Source organism: Myotis daubentonii, chromosome 4 (assembly GCF_963259705.1).
Source record: "Myotis daubentonii chromosome 4, mMyoDau2.1, whole genome shotgun sequence".
Lineage (NCBI taxonomy): Eukaryota > Metazoa > Chordata > Mammalia > Chiroptera > Vespertilionidae > Myotis > Myotis daubentonii.
The window spans coordinates 12,375,236-12,390,041 of record NC_081843.1 but is presented as its reverse complement, the minus strand read 5'-3'; the positions used below and the strand labels follow the sequence as shown (position 1 = coordinate 12,390,041).

Below are 14,806 nucleotides of genomic sequence, written 5' to 3'. Positions count from 1 at the left end.
TGGTTGGCAAACTGCGGCTCGCGAGCCACATGTGGCTCTTTGGCCCCGTGAGTGTGGCTCTTCCTAAGCCTTAGGAGTACCCTAATTAAGTTAATAACAATGTACCTACCTATATAGTTTAAGTTAAAAAAAAATTTGGCTCTCAAAAGAAATTTCAATCGTGGTACTGTTGATATTTGGCTCTGTTGATTAATGAGTTTGCCGACCACTGCCCTAGGCCATCCAGCAGTTAAAGTGGGGGTTGGAATTGTCCTGGCTGCATGTTTGCGTCCCCCATACAGGAAGAGCATGATGTGCTGACAGTGGGCGGTGCTTGGGAAGTAGTCGAGGGGGTCAGGACATTCACTGCACCCTGGAGTCGGGGTCACAGACATTCAGTGCACACTGGAGAGCAGGGAGGCCCACCTGGGGTTCCTTCAATAGAGAGGAAGTAGGAACCCAGAGAAGCCATGCTAGTCATCCTGCTTTGACGGCCATCTTTTCACACGCTGGCTCCTGGTAGCCACTGTGCTCCCCAGAGTAGCTTTTAAATGGCAAGGAAAGGACTGGAGAGTTTTTAGAGATTGTATAAATCTGGTGTCTGTCTTGAGTAAGTGCATTTAATTATCTTAAAGCCTATATATGATATATTTTTATCATAATCTTCAGAAGTTAAATCATAGCTATGTCAAGAAAACTAATTTGAGCATCCCTCAAAGAGAGTGCACCGCTTGACCAGTTTACCCTGGAAGAAAGTAGAGAAATGAAACCTTGCAAATCTTTCATTATGATCTAGATTGTTTTGGCTGCCCATTTTGCAGTTCTCAAATGTTTCCTGTCCCCTCCCAGGTAGGCACATCGCATCCTGCCTGGGCAGTAAAGCAGAGGTCAGCAAATGTTCTTTTGTTTGTGTGTTTGTTTTTAGAGAGTGGGAGGGAGGGGGAGAGACAGAGAGAAACATCGATGTGAGAGACACATAGATTGGTTGCCTCCCGCACGTGCCTCAACCAGGGCTGGGGATCGAGCCTGCAACTGAGATACATGCCCTTGACTGGAATTGAACCTAGGACCCTTCATCTGAGGGCCAATGCTCTATCCACTGAGCCAAACTGGCTAGGGGAGCAAATGTTTTTTATAAAGATCCAGTAGCAAATATTTCAGGTTTTGTGGCCACATGCTGTCTCTGTCACATATTCCTTCCGTCCTTTAAAAATGTAAGAACCTTTCTTAATTACCAGGCCACATGGACCCTGCCCATGGTAAAGCTGGCACAGCTATGCTTTGTGGAGCTGTTCTGTGTGTGCTTATACCAGGCTGTCTCTTTCTTCTGGCAGGGATGGAATCCCACCATACAGGATCCGTAAGCAGCACCGCAGGGAGATGCAGGAGAGTGTCCAGGTCAACGGGCGAGTGCCTCTACCTCACATTCCTGTAAGTTCCACCGCACAGCTCTCGCCCTCCTATCCCTGAGTTTGGGGCTCACCAGTCCTCTCAGACCCGTGCCCACCTATTTTTCTCATTCCAACTAGGCTGCTGTGGCCATGGCCAGTGGGAAAAGCACCTGCTTGACTTTCTGTGAGCTCAGCTTACATCCAGATATAGCTCATGGTCAATACTTGGTCATACTCTGCAGGTTGGAGGGGTGGCTTTTAGTGCCCAGCCCACATGGTCAGTTCAGAAGATAAGGGGTTGCCCGTACACAGTGTCTGCCATGTAGCCTTTTCTCATTGTGCCAAGTGAGGTGCTTCTCCTTGAGGTAGGAGAGCAGCTCTAAGTCTCCCTCGAAAGCTCAATGCCCAGGCTTGGCCCTTGTACAGCCACCTGGCTTTTGCTCTTTCAGAAAGCCTGGCGGGGGTACCTCTTGGTCCGGGTTATTGTGAGCGCTGCCTTATTCAAGATAAAAAGAGGCATCAGCCTTTCTGTGGCTGAATGGTGGGCGTTACCACATGGACATTCTGACTTCAAAGCTGCCTCAGCTTCACCTCTTCGATAAAAATAAAAAGTGGTTCATCAATTCCTAATGATAGCAGTTCTTCTGCTTGTGGGGATTCACAGAGTGGGCTGGGCACCGCCTGTCTCCACCTGCAATACTAGTAGTTCCTTTATTGATGAATGGAGTGATTCTCTTTTCTTATTTTGCCACAATAACTTTGAATGGGAAAGACTTTTAGGGGAAGATAAGAAAAGCGTAGAGTAGCAGCTCCAACCCGTTGGTGCCTGCAGCATCTGAGAGCGACGCAGGCCGCTCATTTGTGGTTTCTGTGCAGGGAAACTGGTTGTTTCTTGGGATCACAGCACACATCCACTCTTAATCAGGATTCCTTGATTAGAGTCTTTGCAAATACTTTAATTTCCAGATAAGAAAAGTGATTGCTTATGGTTGAGAAGAAAGGAAGTTGGTTTGTCCTTACTTCTGTGAAACTGATGGTCAAGCACTTTGTCACCTCCCAGCTAACCCTTGACACAGATTTGGCCTAACCTAGGCACTGATGGTGTCTGCTTACGGAAGAGTGGAAGATGCTGTGTGTGGAGTGTGTGTGTGCGCATACACATGCCTGTGTGCACTGCAGGTGATTTGGGGAGCATCCAACCTCACTCATGTCATCTGGAGCAGTCTGGTCCTGAGCCTTGGCATCTTCACCTTGCCCTGTGGTGATGCAAGTGTCTTCTCAGCTCTGCTCAGTGGATGTTTAAACTCAAGACCAGGGCTGGGTGGGGGGTGCAGAGGAGGAGACTGGGCATCTTATGTCCCAGAAATTAAGGGAATGAGGGCACACAGGAGCCGCTTAGAGGGGCTCCTGCTGGCCAAGGCCTAGATAGCTGGAGCATCAGAGTTAGTGGCAGTGAAGTTGGAATCCATGCATCCATGCTGACATGCTGAATGAATTGAGAGTTTGATGAGGGACAAGATATTTTCATTGTTCCAAATAACTGCTCACAGTGGGGAGAAAGCAATTTTTGAGGACTTGTGAGGCTCTCCTGAGTCAGGAGTCAGATACTGTCATCAGTGTTGGGACAGATGGACACTGCCCTGGCGAGGAGAGTGAGAAGGGTCCAGTGCCCCCAATGCCTCCTGCCAGGGAGGTCGCCAGGACACAGCCCAAGTTGCCATATTGCACAAGAACTGGACTCTGTTGTCTGTTCAAACACCCCACTCCTTCCACGGTGTCCCCAGTGCCCTGGGGCTTGCCACCATGCCCACCTTCTTTCCCTGACTCCTTTCCCAGGACCCTCTAGAAGCACTGGACACCCCAACTTGCCCTTCTTCTTGGGTAAGGTCTCCTCAACTTGAGCACAGACCCCTGCCTAGTATTGGGCACCACCAGACCTTTCACACCAACTTTTTTTTAAAAGAAATATATTGATTGATTGATTGATTTCAGAAAGGAAGGGAGAGGGAAAGAGAAAAACATCAATGATGAGAGAATCATTGATTGGCTGCCTCCTACATGCCCTCTAGTGGGGATCGAGCCCGAAACCTGTGCATGTGCCCCAACTGGGAATTGAGCCGTGACCTCCTGGTTCATAGGTCAACACTCAACCACTGAGCTACACCAACCGGGCAACACACCAACTTTTTCCACCCCTGAAGCCTTGGCCTGTGCTGGCTTGCCCTCAGCCTCTTACCCTCTCCAGGCTTCTCAAAGGTTTCTATGGCTGTTGTGTGTGTTTTCCCCTCCAGGTCCCGCGTGGTTCAGGGTTCAGGATCTGAAAGCGGAGCCACACACAGATGAAAGAAAAGAGACAAGAGACAGGAGATAATTTGGAAATATTGGGGAGTCAGGCAGGCAAGTCCAATTCGAGGAGAAGGACTTCCACCGATGCTAAGGCCTCACCAAGCTTTTATTGATCTTGGGATAGCCCCTAGGTAGGGAATTTCCAGTAACACACAAACTAGGTCATCAGTAGGCAATTTCCAATAATAGGCAGACTGTCTTATCAACAAGGATTTACATGAGTTAAGGTGGGGAGGATTCTTCAGCTACCAGTATCTAGATTAACTGGGTGGTGCACAGCTCCGACCTTTGCTAGGGCTTCAAAGGTCACCAGCTTTTAGGGTCTCTACGCTTCTCAGCTAGTGAAGACAATAAATGGTCTTCGACATCTCCCCCTTATTTTTTCCTTTAAAAAATCTTGTATCTGTAGACCAGAAATAAACATATAAGAACAAAAAATGTTTTAAGTCCCAAATTCAATGTCCAACAGTTCTGAGTCCAAGTTTCAATATCCGACAGTTCATGTGTACATGCCAGCAATGATATGCTAGTTCTGGATGGTGGATAAATGGTGGCAATGCAGGTCCGACCCTCTCTAGTTTGGTCCTGGGCAACCTGCAGTGACGCACAGCTGCTGACTGCTAGCATGGCAAGGCGTCTTCACCATCTCCATCTCTGAACTGTCTCTCCTGTCTTTGTGGCTGGAGCAATCTGGTCAGTTTCTCTCTGGGATCCATTGTTGCAGGAATCCACATGGTCTTGGAGCTGTTCTCTGAAAATATACAAACGTATTCTCGACCAAAGGTTAAATGATCTTCGCCTGGCTTTCCTTGACATCATGTGTGTTTTCCTGGGTGTCTCGCTGTTAATTTAGTTACAGGATATTTTTCTTTACATGGTATTTTTCCACTATCCCCCCTTTTTTGATTTAATTATTAGGAGGCTTTTTGGAAAATTTATAATACAGTCTAGATAACTTTAAATTTTAATTTTTTGCACAAAAATATGACTGCTTTAGGTTCATTGCATGTTAAATAATTTTACCATGAAATGAAAATTTTGGTTAATACTTCTTGAATAATTACTTACTTTAGCCAAATTTAATTAATCTGAAAACTTGTCTACTATTTTATTGTCAATTTAATACACTAACATCAATCTTAGTTTACACTGTAAATATTAATGGAAAGGATTATTTTGCATCCTTGAGAAGGCCCTGAGTATTCCTGTTAGGCTGGATTTAGATATACGATAGCTGCTATTAGCTAAGTCTCTTATCGGGGTTCCGATCTGAGCTGGACCAAGTCTCTTTCTGTTATTTGGGTCCCGATCTGGGCTAGGCATGGGAAGCGATAAGCAGCCATGGGGGCAGGAGACATCCCTCAGAAGGGGCGAGTGTTCAAGCCCCTGCATAATTGGGGGGGGGGTGAGGATCTGTGCCCCACCTCTGTTGACCCCCAAGTTCTCTCCTGAGGCCCCTCTGCAACTGTGCCTGTCTTAGGTTGTTCCTCCCTGAGGAATCTTACCCGTCTCTGGCTAACCAGCCATCCTCCGGGGCCAAGCAGGGTGATGTGAGGTTCAGTTCTGTCTCCTTGTTCCTATGCCCCTGTGGCCTCCATGCCCAGCAACTGCCTTTGGATCCCCTTGCCTGCTGGCAGGCCCCCGGCATTGATCATGGGGAACCCAGGTTTCTTCTCCAGAGAGGGCCCAGCTCACACCATTGGGCGAGAGACAGATTCATGGTACCAGCCACCATGACCTCAGCAAGAACAGAGAACTCAGGCAACGGCTGTGGGCAATTGGATTGTGAGAAGAGGAACCCTCTTGGCAAAAAGGACAAGAGGCCAATATAGAATGCTCAAGTGCCTTCCCAGGGGGCCTTCCACACAGTGGAAGGGATTAAATCCTTTCATGTCCTTATTAAATTGCTGCCAAACATTCAAAGAATTAGTTTGTAAGTTTGTTTGGGATAAATGTACAATGTGCTGTTGTAAAATATCAAAAATTATTAATGATATTGTAGAATAATACCATGTAATGATATTCTTTGCTCTAGGTCATGGTAATTCAATTTTAAACTGGCTGTCTAAAGGTTTGGAATGAGGAACCTGGTTTGCAAAAAGAAAAGAGCAGTTTACAGAAGCAGAAACAGCATACTATCTAAATTACAGTTTTGGGTAAACACATTATCTAGAGTCCTTGGGTAACCTGGGTTAAACTTAGGCATGTAATCTAAATCACAGTTTTGGGTCTAAGGCCCTTGGGTGACCTGGGTTAAACTTAGGCACTTTATCTAAATTACAGTTTTGGGTCTCCGGAACACTTAGTCAACAAGGACACTTTAACTGGAGCCCTCTGACCTTGGGATAACTGTGCTGTCCTTCCCAGGTAAAGGAAAATGCGCTTTCTAAAACCAGTATGAAACTATGGTTTTTACCTGAGATAATTGTTACCATACTTCAGTTTACCGTGCCCCAGGTGGTCTCTGGGCTGCTTGTTGTCTGGCTCATCCTCCTCCTGTTTCTCATCTTCAGTGGACTGCTTGGAGTCTCTGCTCTCTGTGGCTGAAGTAGTTGATTGTTTGCAGCTGCATGGTGTGGCTCCAGGCACAAGGTCCACATTAGTTTGGCTAGTTTCTCTCTTGGATCCCTGTTGTAGTTTAATATTTCTAGCAGGAATCAACACAGGTTTAGAAAAATTCTCTGAGAATATACAAGCTACCCTCTGCCAAAGGGTAATAATGGGTCAGGTCCCTTCCATAAACCAGATTTAACTAGACCATTTTCTTTTGTTTTATTCTGACACCAATGTAGCTCCATAGGTGTCTTTCCATCAGCATCACAAGTGAAAAAATTTAAAGTAATTAAGGCTTGGTGCAGCCTACCCGTAGGTGATTTCTCCATCATCCCTCCTTTTTGTTTTTCAAGTTGGGATTTTAGCCGCTGATGCTGTCGTTCAATAATGGCCTGTCCTTGGGAATTATATGGTATTCCTGTAATGTGCTGAATTTTCCACCTTTTACAAAATTCCTGGAAATGACAGCTTGTATAAGCAGGTCCATTATCAGTTTTAATAATCTTTGGAATTCCCATGATGGCAAAAGCAGCTAGGCAATGATTAATAACCTGTTTTGCCGTTTCTCCTGTAGATGCCGTAGCCCATAGGACTTTTGAAAAGGTATCTACAGAGACATGCAATGCCCCAAGATATCCAAAAGGAGTATAATGTGTCACATTCATTTGCCAGATATGGTCCCTTAGCAAACCTCTAGGGTTGACTCCTGTGTTAGGCCCTTGGGGTAGATGTAACATGCAAGTGGGACATTCCTTGATAATCTGTTTTGCTTTCTGTTGAGTGATTGAGAATTATTTGGACAACATTTTAGCAGGCTGATGTAAAAGCTGATGAGATTCTGAGGCCTCTTTTAATAAAGCAACCAATTGATCAGCATGTGCATTTCCCTTAGTTAATGGGCCAGGTAATACACTGTGAGCCCTGATGTGAGTGATATAAAAAGGGTATTTTCTCTGCTGCACAATCTGTTGAACTTGTTTAAATAGTAAGAATAAACTTTGGTCACTAAGCCATTTCAACCGGGCAGTTTCAGTTCTATTTACGAGGCCCGAAGCATAAGAGGAATCAGAAATTATGTTAACAGGCTGTTGGAAATCTTGCAACGCAGCCTCAATAGCTTCTAATTCAATTCTTTGCACAGAAGTATGACCGGTCAGTATGACTCAGTCTGAATTTATAGTATGATAGGCGGCTTTCCCATTTTATGATCCATCAGTAAAAACAGTTAAAGCTCCAGGAATTGGTTCCTGCCTAGTATTTTTTGGTATAATGATGGAGGTCTTATATAGAAATTGTAGTAGTTTATCTTTTAATAGGTGACAGCTAAGTTCCCCTAAATATCCACTTAACCCAATTTGCCAATTTATATCAGTCTGAAATAACATTTCTAATTGCTTCCCAGTGAGGGGAAGATAGATGCATTTTGGTTCTTCTCTAAGCTGCCTGCAACGCTTTCTAAGCTGATATATCAATTGAGCCATCAGTTCTACATAAGTAATAGCAGTTTTAGATGACTGATGCCCTAGGTGGACCCACTCAATAATAGCGGGAGAGTCTTTATTTTGGAAGATGACTCCAGTGGGACTATTTGCAGTCTGGTTAATCTGTCCCAATAAAGGCAATTCAGGCTGTACCCGTGCCACTTGGGCTGAGGATATCGCCTGCTCAATTCTTAGCAACTCCTTTCTGGCGTCATCTCTTAGTGTTCTGGGTGAGGAAAAGTTAGAGTCACCCCTAAGTATATCAAATAAGCTTGTCATTTCTCCCGTAGAGATTTTTAGGTAAGGTCTTAACCAATTAATGTCCCCTAATAATTTCTGAAAGTCATTTAAAGTTTTAAGGCAATCTTTTCTTAGTTCCACCTTTTGCAGCCTAATGCATTGGTTTTCACTTATGGTTCCTGTGAGGTGGCCCAGGAAAGCGGGGAAGAGAACAAAGAGAACCAGGTGAATCAGAAAGAAAAGGAGAGGTTTATTTGTGTTCTCAGGGGAGACCCACTGGCCCAGGGAGGGAGGGGCATCTTTTTATTCAGGTGTTGGGGGGGGGGGGGCCTGAACTGAGGAAGTCTCAGCTGCAGGGGGTGGGCGGGATATTCAGGAAGAAGTCCGTATCTGTGTGGGGGTATGTGGATTCAGGGAGGAGAAGCTGGTATCTGTGTCTGGCACGTTGATCTGTGAGAAATTCCAGGGGGAGTCCATTGTCTCATCACATGTCTGCATGTATCTGATCCTGGGCTCTCTCCGACCTAACAGTTCCCAGATATTTAAAAGGTGTCTCTTGCCGAAACCGGTTTGGCTCAGTGGATGGAGCATTGGCCTGCGGACTGAAGGGTCCCAGGTTCTATTCCGGTCAAGGGCATGTACCTGGGTTGCGGGCACATCCCCAGTAGGGGATGTGCAGGAGGCAGCTGATCGATGTTTCTCACTCATCGATGTTTCTAACTCTCTATCTCTCTCCCTTCCTCTCTGTAAAAAATCTGGAGCAATTTTTAAACCCCATTTAGGGAGCTCCTTTTCTAATTGGAAAAATATTTCCAAAGCCAGCTCTTCCCGTGGACTTGCTAAGAGCAAGTCATCCATGTAATGGATAATGTAACATCGGGAATATCTGTCCCTTAAAGGCTGAACAGCTTGAGCCACATATTTTTGGCACAAGGTAGGGCTATTGGCCATTCCTTGAGGCAAAACTTTCCACTGATATCTCCTCATGGGCTCTATATTATTAATAGATGGCACTGAAAAGGCAAATCTTTATCTTGAGGTGCCAAGGGAATGGTGAAAAAACAATCCTTAAGATCTACTACTATGAGAGACCAGTTTAAAGGGATTTGTGAAGGCACTGGGAGTCCAGGTTGCAAAGCTCCCATAGTATGCATAGTAGCATTAACTGCTTTAAGATCATGTTTCAATCGCCATTTCCCTGCCACCTTAGATATAATAAATATAGGTCTATTCCAAGGGCTATTGGAAGGCTCTACATGACCAGCTTCTATTTGTTCCTGTATCAATTCATGAATATGACCTAATTTCTCCTTGGTTAATGGCCACTGATCCACCCATATAGGTTTATCGTCTTTCCATTGTATGGGATCAGCATGGGGGCAAGGAGACCGAGCAGTGACCACTCCTAAAAAGGTTGATATCCTGGTCTTCCTAGGTTTTCTACACCTTGACCAGTCTGATATCCCATCGGAGTTATAAACTGCTGTCCTTTGCCGGTAATAATACAAGCTTGTAAACCTTCTAAGACATCCCGGCCCCATAAATTGACTGCAATTCCAGAGATAATGTAGGGCTGAAACCATCCTGTCTGTCCTTCCTCATCTTGCCACCTTAAGACTGCAGCACTATGTTGTGTATTATCAGGAACTCCTACCCCCCTAATTGAGTCCATAGCTTCTACCGTGGACCAACTTGAAGGCCAGAATTCTTTGCTGATAACGCTGACATCCGCCCCAGTGTCTACTAGGCCTTTAAACATTTTTCCTTCTATTCTCAAATTAATCATAGGACAGGTTTTGCTAATTTCCTGTATCCAATAGATGTCTGAGCTTCCAAACCCTTGCGCTCCTCTTTTCCTGTTTATAGCCTCGCCTTGTTGAACACAAGGTAAAAGTAGTATCTGAGCAATTCTTTGTCCTGGAGTAATTTGCATAATATGATTACATTCTAATATTACTTTAATCTCTCCCTCATAGTCTGAATCTGTGACCCCAGGCAAAACAGTTAATCCTTTCAGAGTGTTTCCACTCCTCCCTAAAATTAATCCTAAAGTTCCTGGTGGCACAGGTCCCCAGATTCCTGTAGGAACAGCTTGCCGAGCCATATCGGGGGTCAAAGTGACCGCTATAGTACTGTTAAGATCTAGACCTGCGCTCCCTGGAGTGGCCCAAATCAGAGAGTCCACTGTGGGCTTTGCAGGGCAGATCTCCCCTTTTAATGACGGGGCTGGGGGTGGCCCCGCTGACCGTTTCCCTGCGGTTGGCCATACCCTGTGTTTTGATCTAACGGCCGCCTATTTTTTTTTTAAATATATTTTATTGATTTTTTACAGAGAGGAAGGGAGAGAGATAGAAAGTTAGAAACTTTGATGAGAGAGAAACATCAATCAGCTGCCTCCTGCATATCTCCCACTGGGGATGTGCCCGCAACCAAGGTACATGCCCTCGACCGGAATCGAACCTGGGACCTTTTCAGTCCGCAGGCCGACGCTCTATCCACTGAGCCAAACTGGTTTCGGCAACGGCCGCCTATTTTTATAGAATCTCGATTTACAATGGCTGGCCCAATGGTAGCCCTTCTGGCACCTAGGACACCCAGAGGTTGGATCTGTGTTGATCAGCTCGGGAGGTGGGAAATTCGCGCCTTTCCCCAGAGCGCCTCCTTGTGTCCTTCTTAGTTGCCTGCATTCTTTTCTAAAATGTCCTGTTTTTCCAGTTATAACACCTTTTATTTTCTACCGTTACAGCGGCAGCAAGTAAATTCGCTTGAAAAGTGCCTGACCCCACATTCTGACATGCTCGAATCATTTCTGTAATGGTACTACCTTTTCTCAGAGGCATCAGGCATTTCTTACAACCATCATTGGCGTTTTCATAAGCTAATTGCTGAATTAAAATGTCTCCTGCTATCTCACATTGAATTTGTCGTCTCACTACTCGAGTGAGACGAGCCACAAAATCAGAAAATGATTCTAAAGGCCCCTGTATACATTCACTAAAAACTCCCTCAGAGTCCGCTTTTGCTGGTAAAGCCCACCACGCTTTCCTTCCACAAGCTCTAATTTGCTCATATGCTAGTTGCTCATAATTTAATTGGGTTTGCACGTCATTATAATGTCCCAGTCCTGCTAGCATTTCATAAGTTATTTGAGCATTCAGCCCGTGGTTTGTATGGGCTTGCTCCTGGCATTTCTCCAGAAATTCTCCCTTCCATAGTAAATAATCTCCTCCATCCAGAGCTGCACGAGCTAGAGAATACCAGTCATGAGGAATTAAGAATGCATCAGAAATATTATTCATAATTTCTCCTGTAAAAGGAGCCGTTGGACCATCTTGAACTACACTTTCATGTAAGGCCTTTTATCATTTTAAAGTCAATTTTTACATGGTGTCTTATTATGTGATTCGGGAGCTGTGGGTCGGCTGTCTCCATGATTGGAAAAGCAAGCCTTTCTTCTACCTGCATGTCCTTCAATCCTTCTCTGATGGCTTTTTGCACAGGTGATTCCATTAACGGTGAATTAGCCATTTCAGGATAAGGACATGGAGGTGGAGGTGGAGGTGGAGGGGCCGTGAAGGACATTTCTCCAGTTTTTCTTCCTGCTTCTCTCTAGGAGGAGCGGAGGGAACCAGTCGAGGAGGCTCCTCCTCAGCCTCTCTAAGAGGCTGTAGCAAACGCAGTATTATGCTCCCCATGGAAAAATAGTTTTTTGAGATAAGTTTTTTCTTTCTGCTGACCTTTTCTTCAAGTTCTGACTAACTTTTTTGGCAACTTTTAAGATCTAACATACCTTTTTCAAGAAACCAAGGGTTATGTTCTATAATAACACGCAAAAAAAAAACTATGAGATTACCTTCTAAAATTTTTAACACTTTAAGCATTCAAATCAAAAGGCTATAATAAAGTTTCTGACTTTTTAAAGCCGAATCTACTTTTTTAGAGCCGAATCCTGCCCAGTTTAGCCTGGTATGGAAAAACGTTCCCACACCACCTACAGCTCCGGACTATGTAGCTGCTTGTGGCCGTCTGTGTGCGGTGAAATATCCCCCTACCATTTTATGGTGAACCTTCCTACCTTTAAGGTGAATTCTTTGTTCTTCACCTTGCCGGTGAAACCTTGGTTTTTACCTTCACTTCCAGATTTCCCGACGGGCGCCAGATGTTGTGTGTGTTTTCCCCTCCAGGTCCCGCGTGGTTCAGGGTTCAGGATCTGAAAGCGGAGCCACACACAGATGAAAGAAAAGAGACAAGAGACAGGAGATAATTTGGAAATATTGGGGAGTCAGGCAGGCAAGTCCAATTCGAGGAGAAGGACTTCCACCGATGCTAAGGCCTCACCAAGCTTTTATTGATCTTGGGATAGCCCCTAGGTAGGGAATTTCCAGTAACACACAAACTAGGTCATCAGTAGGCAATTTCCAATAATAGGCAGACTATCTTATCAACAAGGATTTACATGAGTTAAGGTGGGGAGGATTCTTCAGCTACCAGTATCTAGATTAACTGGGTGGTGCACAGCTCCGACCTTTGCTAGGGCTTCAAAGGTCACCAGCTTTTAGGGTCTCTACGCTTCTCAGCTAGTGAAGACAATAAATGGTCTCCGACATATGGGCACCTCTAAATCCATTGTGGTCAGCAGCAGCCCTACACATGGACATTTGTTTCTGAGCCCTTCACATATTTTTCTTACCATCTTAAAAGTTTCTGTGGTTTTAGGTGTTGTCTTTACTCCTGTTTTGCAGATGAGAAACAGGTATGCAAAGTCGAGAACTACTCCCAGAGCTTTCACCATGAGTCTTTTCTCTTTGCCTTGTTCCACGTCTGAAGGCCAGGGTTCTAAATAGCCACTGTCCACCCACAGAGGTCAGAGATCCTGTACCACCCTGTGCCCAGGCCACCTCTTTCTTCCACCTGTCCTCCTGCCTCATCTGAGGCCCCTCCACACCTTCCTCCTCCTCGGTCCTCCCTCACTTATATCTTGGTGGCTTAGATTTTTTTTTAATCCTCACTCGATATTTTTCCCCTTGATTTTTAAAAAATATATTTTTATTGATTTCAGAGAGGAAGGGAAAGGGAGAGGGAGATAGAAACATTGATGATGAGAGAGAATCATTGATCAGCTGCTTCCTGCACACCCCTCACTGAGGATCGAGCCCTCAACCCAGGTGTGTGCCCTTGACCAGAATCGAACCTGGGACCTTGCAGTCGATAGGCCAATGCTCTATCCACTGAGCCAAACCACTGAGGGCTTCCTTTCATTTTTTTAGAGAAAATGGAAGGGAGGGAGGATCTGGGGAGGAGGGTGAGAGGGAGAGATGGATATGAAAGAGACACATTGATGGGTTGCTTCTGCTCACGCCCCAACTCGGGGCGGGAATCGAGCCTGCAACTGAGGTATGTGCCCTTCAGTCCTTGGGCTGACGCTCTAACCACTGAGAAAAACTGGCCAGGGCAGTGATTTAGATTTTTAAAACATGTTTTATTAAGGATATTGGGACAGCTGGTGAAATTGGAATAAGATGTGCTAGCTAGGTTACAGTATTATATCAGGGTTCTTTTTTTCTTTTTGCTTTTTTTAAATAATTGACCTATTGTAGGTATAAGAATGTCCTGGGTTAATGTTAAATACACTCTAAAGTGTTTAAGAGTAGACAGGCATCATATGTGCAATTTGTTCTTGACTGGCTCAGAGAAGTGTGTATGAGAATGACAGTGTGAGAGAAAGGTCAGCAGTCAGGGAATCTGGGACAGAAGCCCTTGTGCTATTCCTGCAACTGTTTTAAATTTGACATTACTTCAAAATAAAGCTACCCCCTCCCCCAAAAAAGCTATACAGTGCATCACTATAAAATACATTGCAGAATTATATTCCTTGAAAAGGGAAGTCCTTCATAGTCCTGCCTTTCCCCCTGATTTTTTTCCTATACCATGAATTTTGTTTCCCAACCCTGCAACAGCCTGATCCACGTACATCTAAGCACCAGAGGCTGCTGCCCTCTTGTGTGCAGGGTGGTCACTGCAAGGAGCAGATGGGTCCTGCCTGTGGGCTGCATCTCCTGCCTCTCCCTCCTCTGTGGTCTTTGCAGCTCCGGGCCAGTGATTTTAGAAGGCCTATTTGGGTCAGTCTTGAAGGCCCTCTGTGCAGGGCACACTCACAGGCCCTTGCTGACCACTGCCCTGCTGACCTGACCCCAGGAGACCAAGTTCTGCCCTGCTCAGCGTCTCTGATTCTTTGACCGTGGGAGTCGGTGCTCCATTCTCACCCCTGGATCGGGGCTGGGTGAAGGAGAGATTTAGTCTGACAAGAATAGGGGGCAGTGAGGAGATTAATTCCCAGGTAAAAGGGGGGGAAATAAAATTCAGATTTAACATCATCTTCTCCCACCCCAAAAGTGCTTGAATGCCACCTTGGCGCAGAGAACAGTAGTTCAAAGCTGTGCCTGGCCGACTAATGAGCAGTGTCTCCTTGCAGCGTACTTACCGAATACCAAAGGAAATTCGCGTGGAGCCCCAGAAGTTCGCTGCGGAGCTCATCCACCGCCTGGAGGCTGTTCAGCGGACTCGGGAGGCAGAGGAGAAGCTAGAGGAGCGACTGAAGCGGGTGCGGATGGTGAGTAGGCTTCAGTCAGGGAGGTCACGCAGATCGTGGTTTCCAGGTTATTTTATTACAGCTCAGGCCCTGAGGGGCCCCCTCCAGGTTTTCCCAGAGCCCCCTTTCCCCCACTTGACTGCACACTGACTCCTTGACATGGCCTGATGGTTAGCCAAGGCACGCTTTCCTACGACATCTACCCCCTCTAAAGCCCCCACCCCTTG

The 14,806-nt window shown here is 45.6% G+C and overlaps 1 protein-coding gene across 4 annotated transcripts in view; it reads left to right on the top strand.

Moving 5' to 3' along the window:
• AXIN1 (axin 1) overlaps positions 1 to 14,806 on the top strand; it is a 77,066-nt gene that overhangs the window by 48,788 nt on the left and 13,472 nt on the right. For all 4 annotated transcript variants that reach the window (XM_059692513.1, XM_059692512.1, XM_059692511.1 and 1 more), the window contains exons 4-5: positions 1,314 to 1,410; positions 14,463 to 14,600. In XM_059692513.1, the coding sequence (XP_059548496.1) occupies positions 1,314 to 1,410; positions 14,463 to 14,600 (235 nt within the window). The remainder of the gene's footprint in view (positions 1 to 1,313; positions 1,411 to 14,462; positions 14,601 to 14,806) is intronic.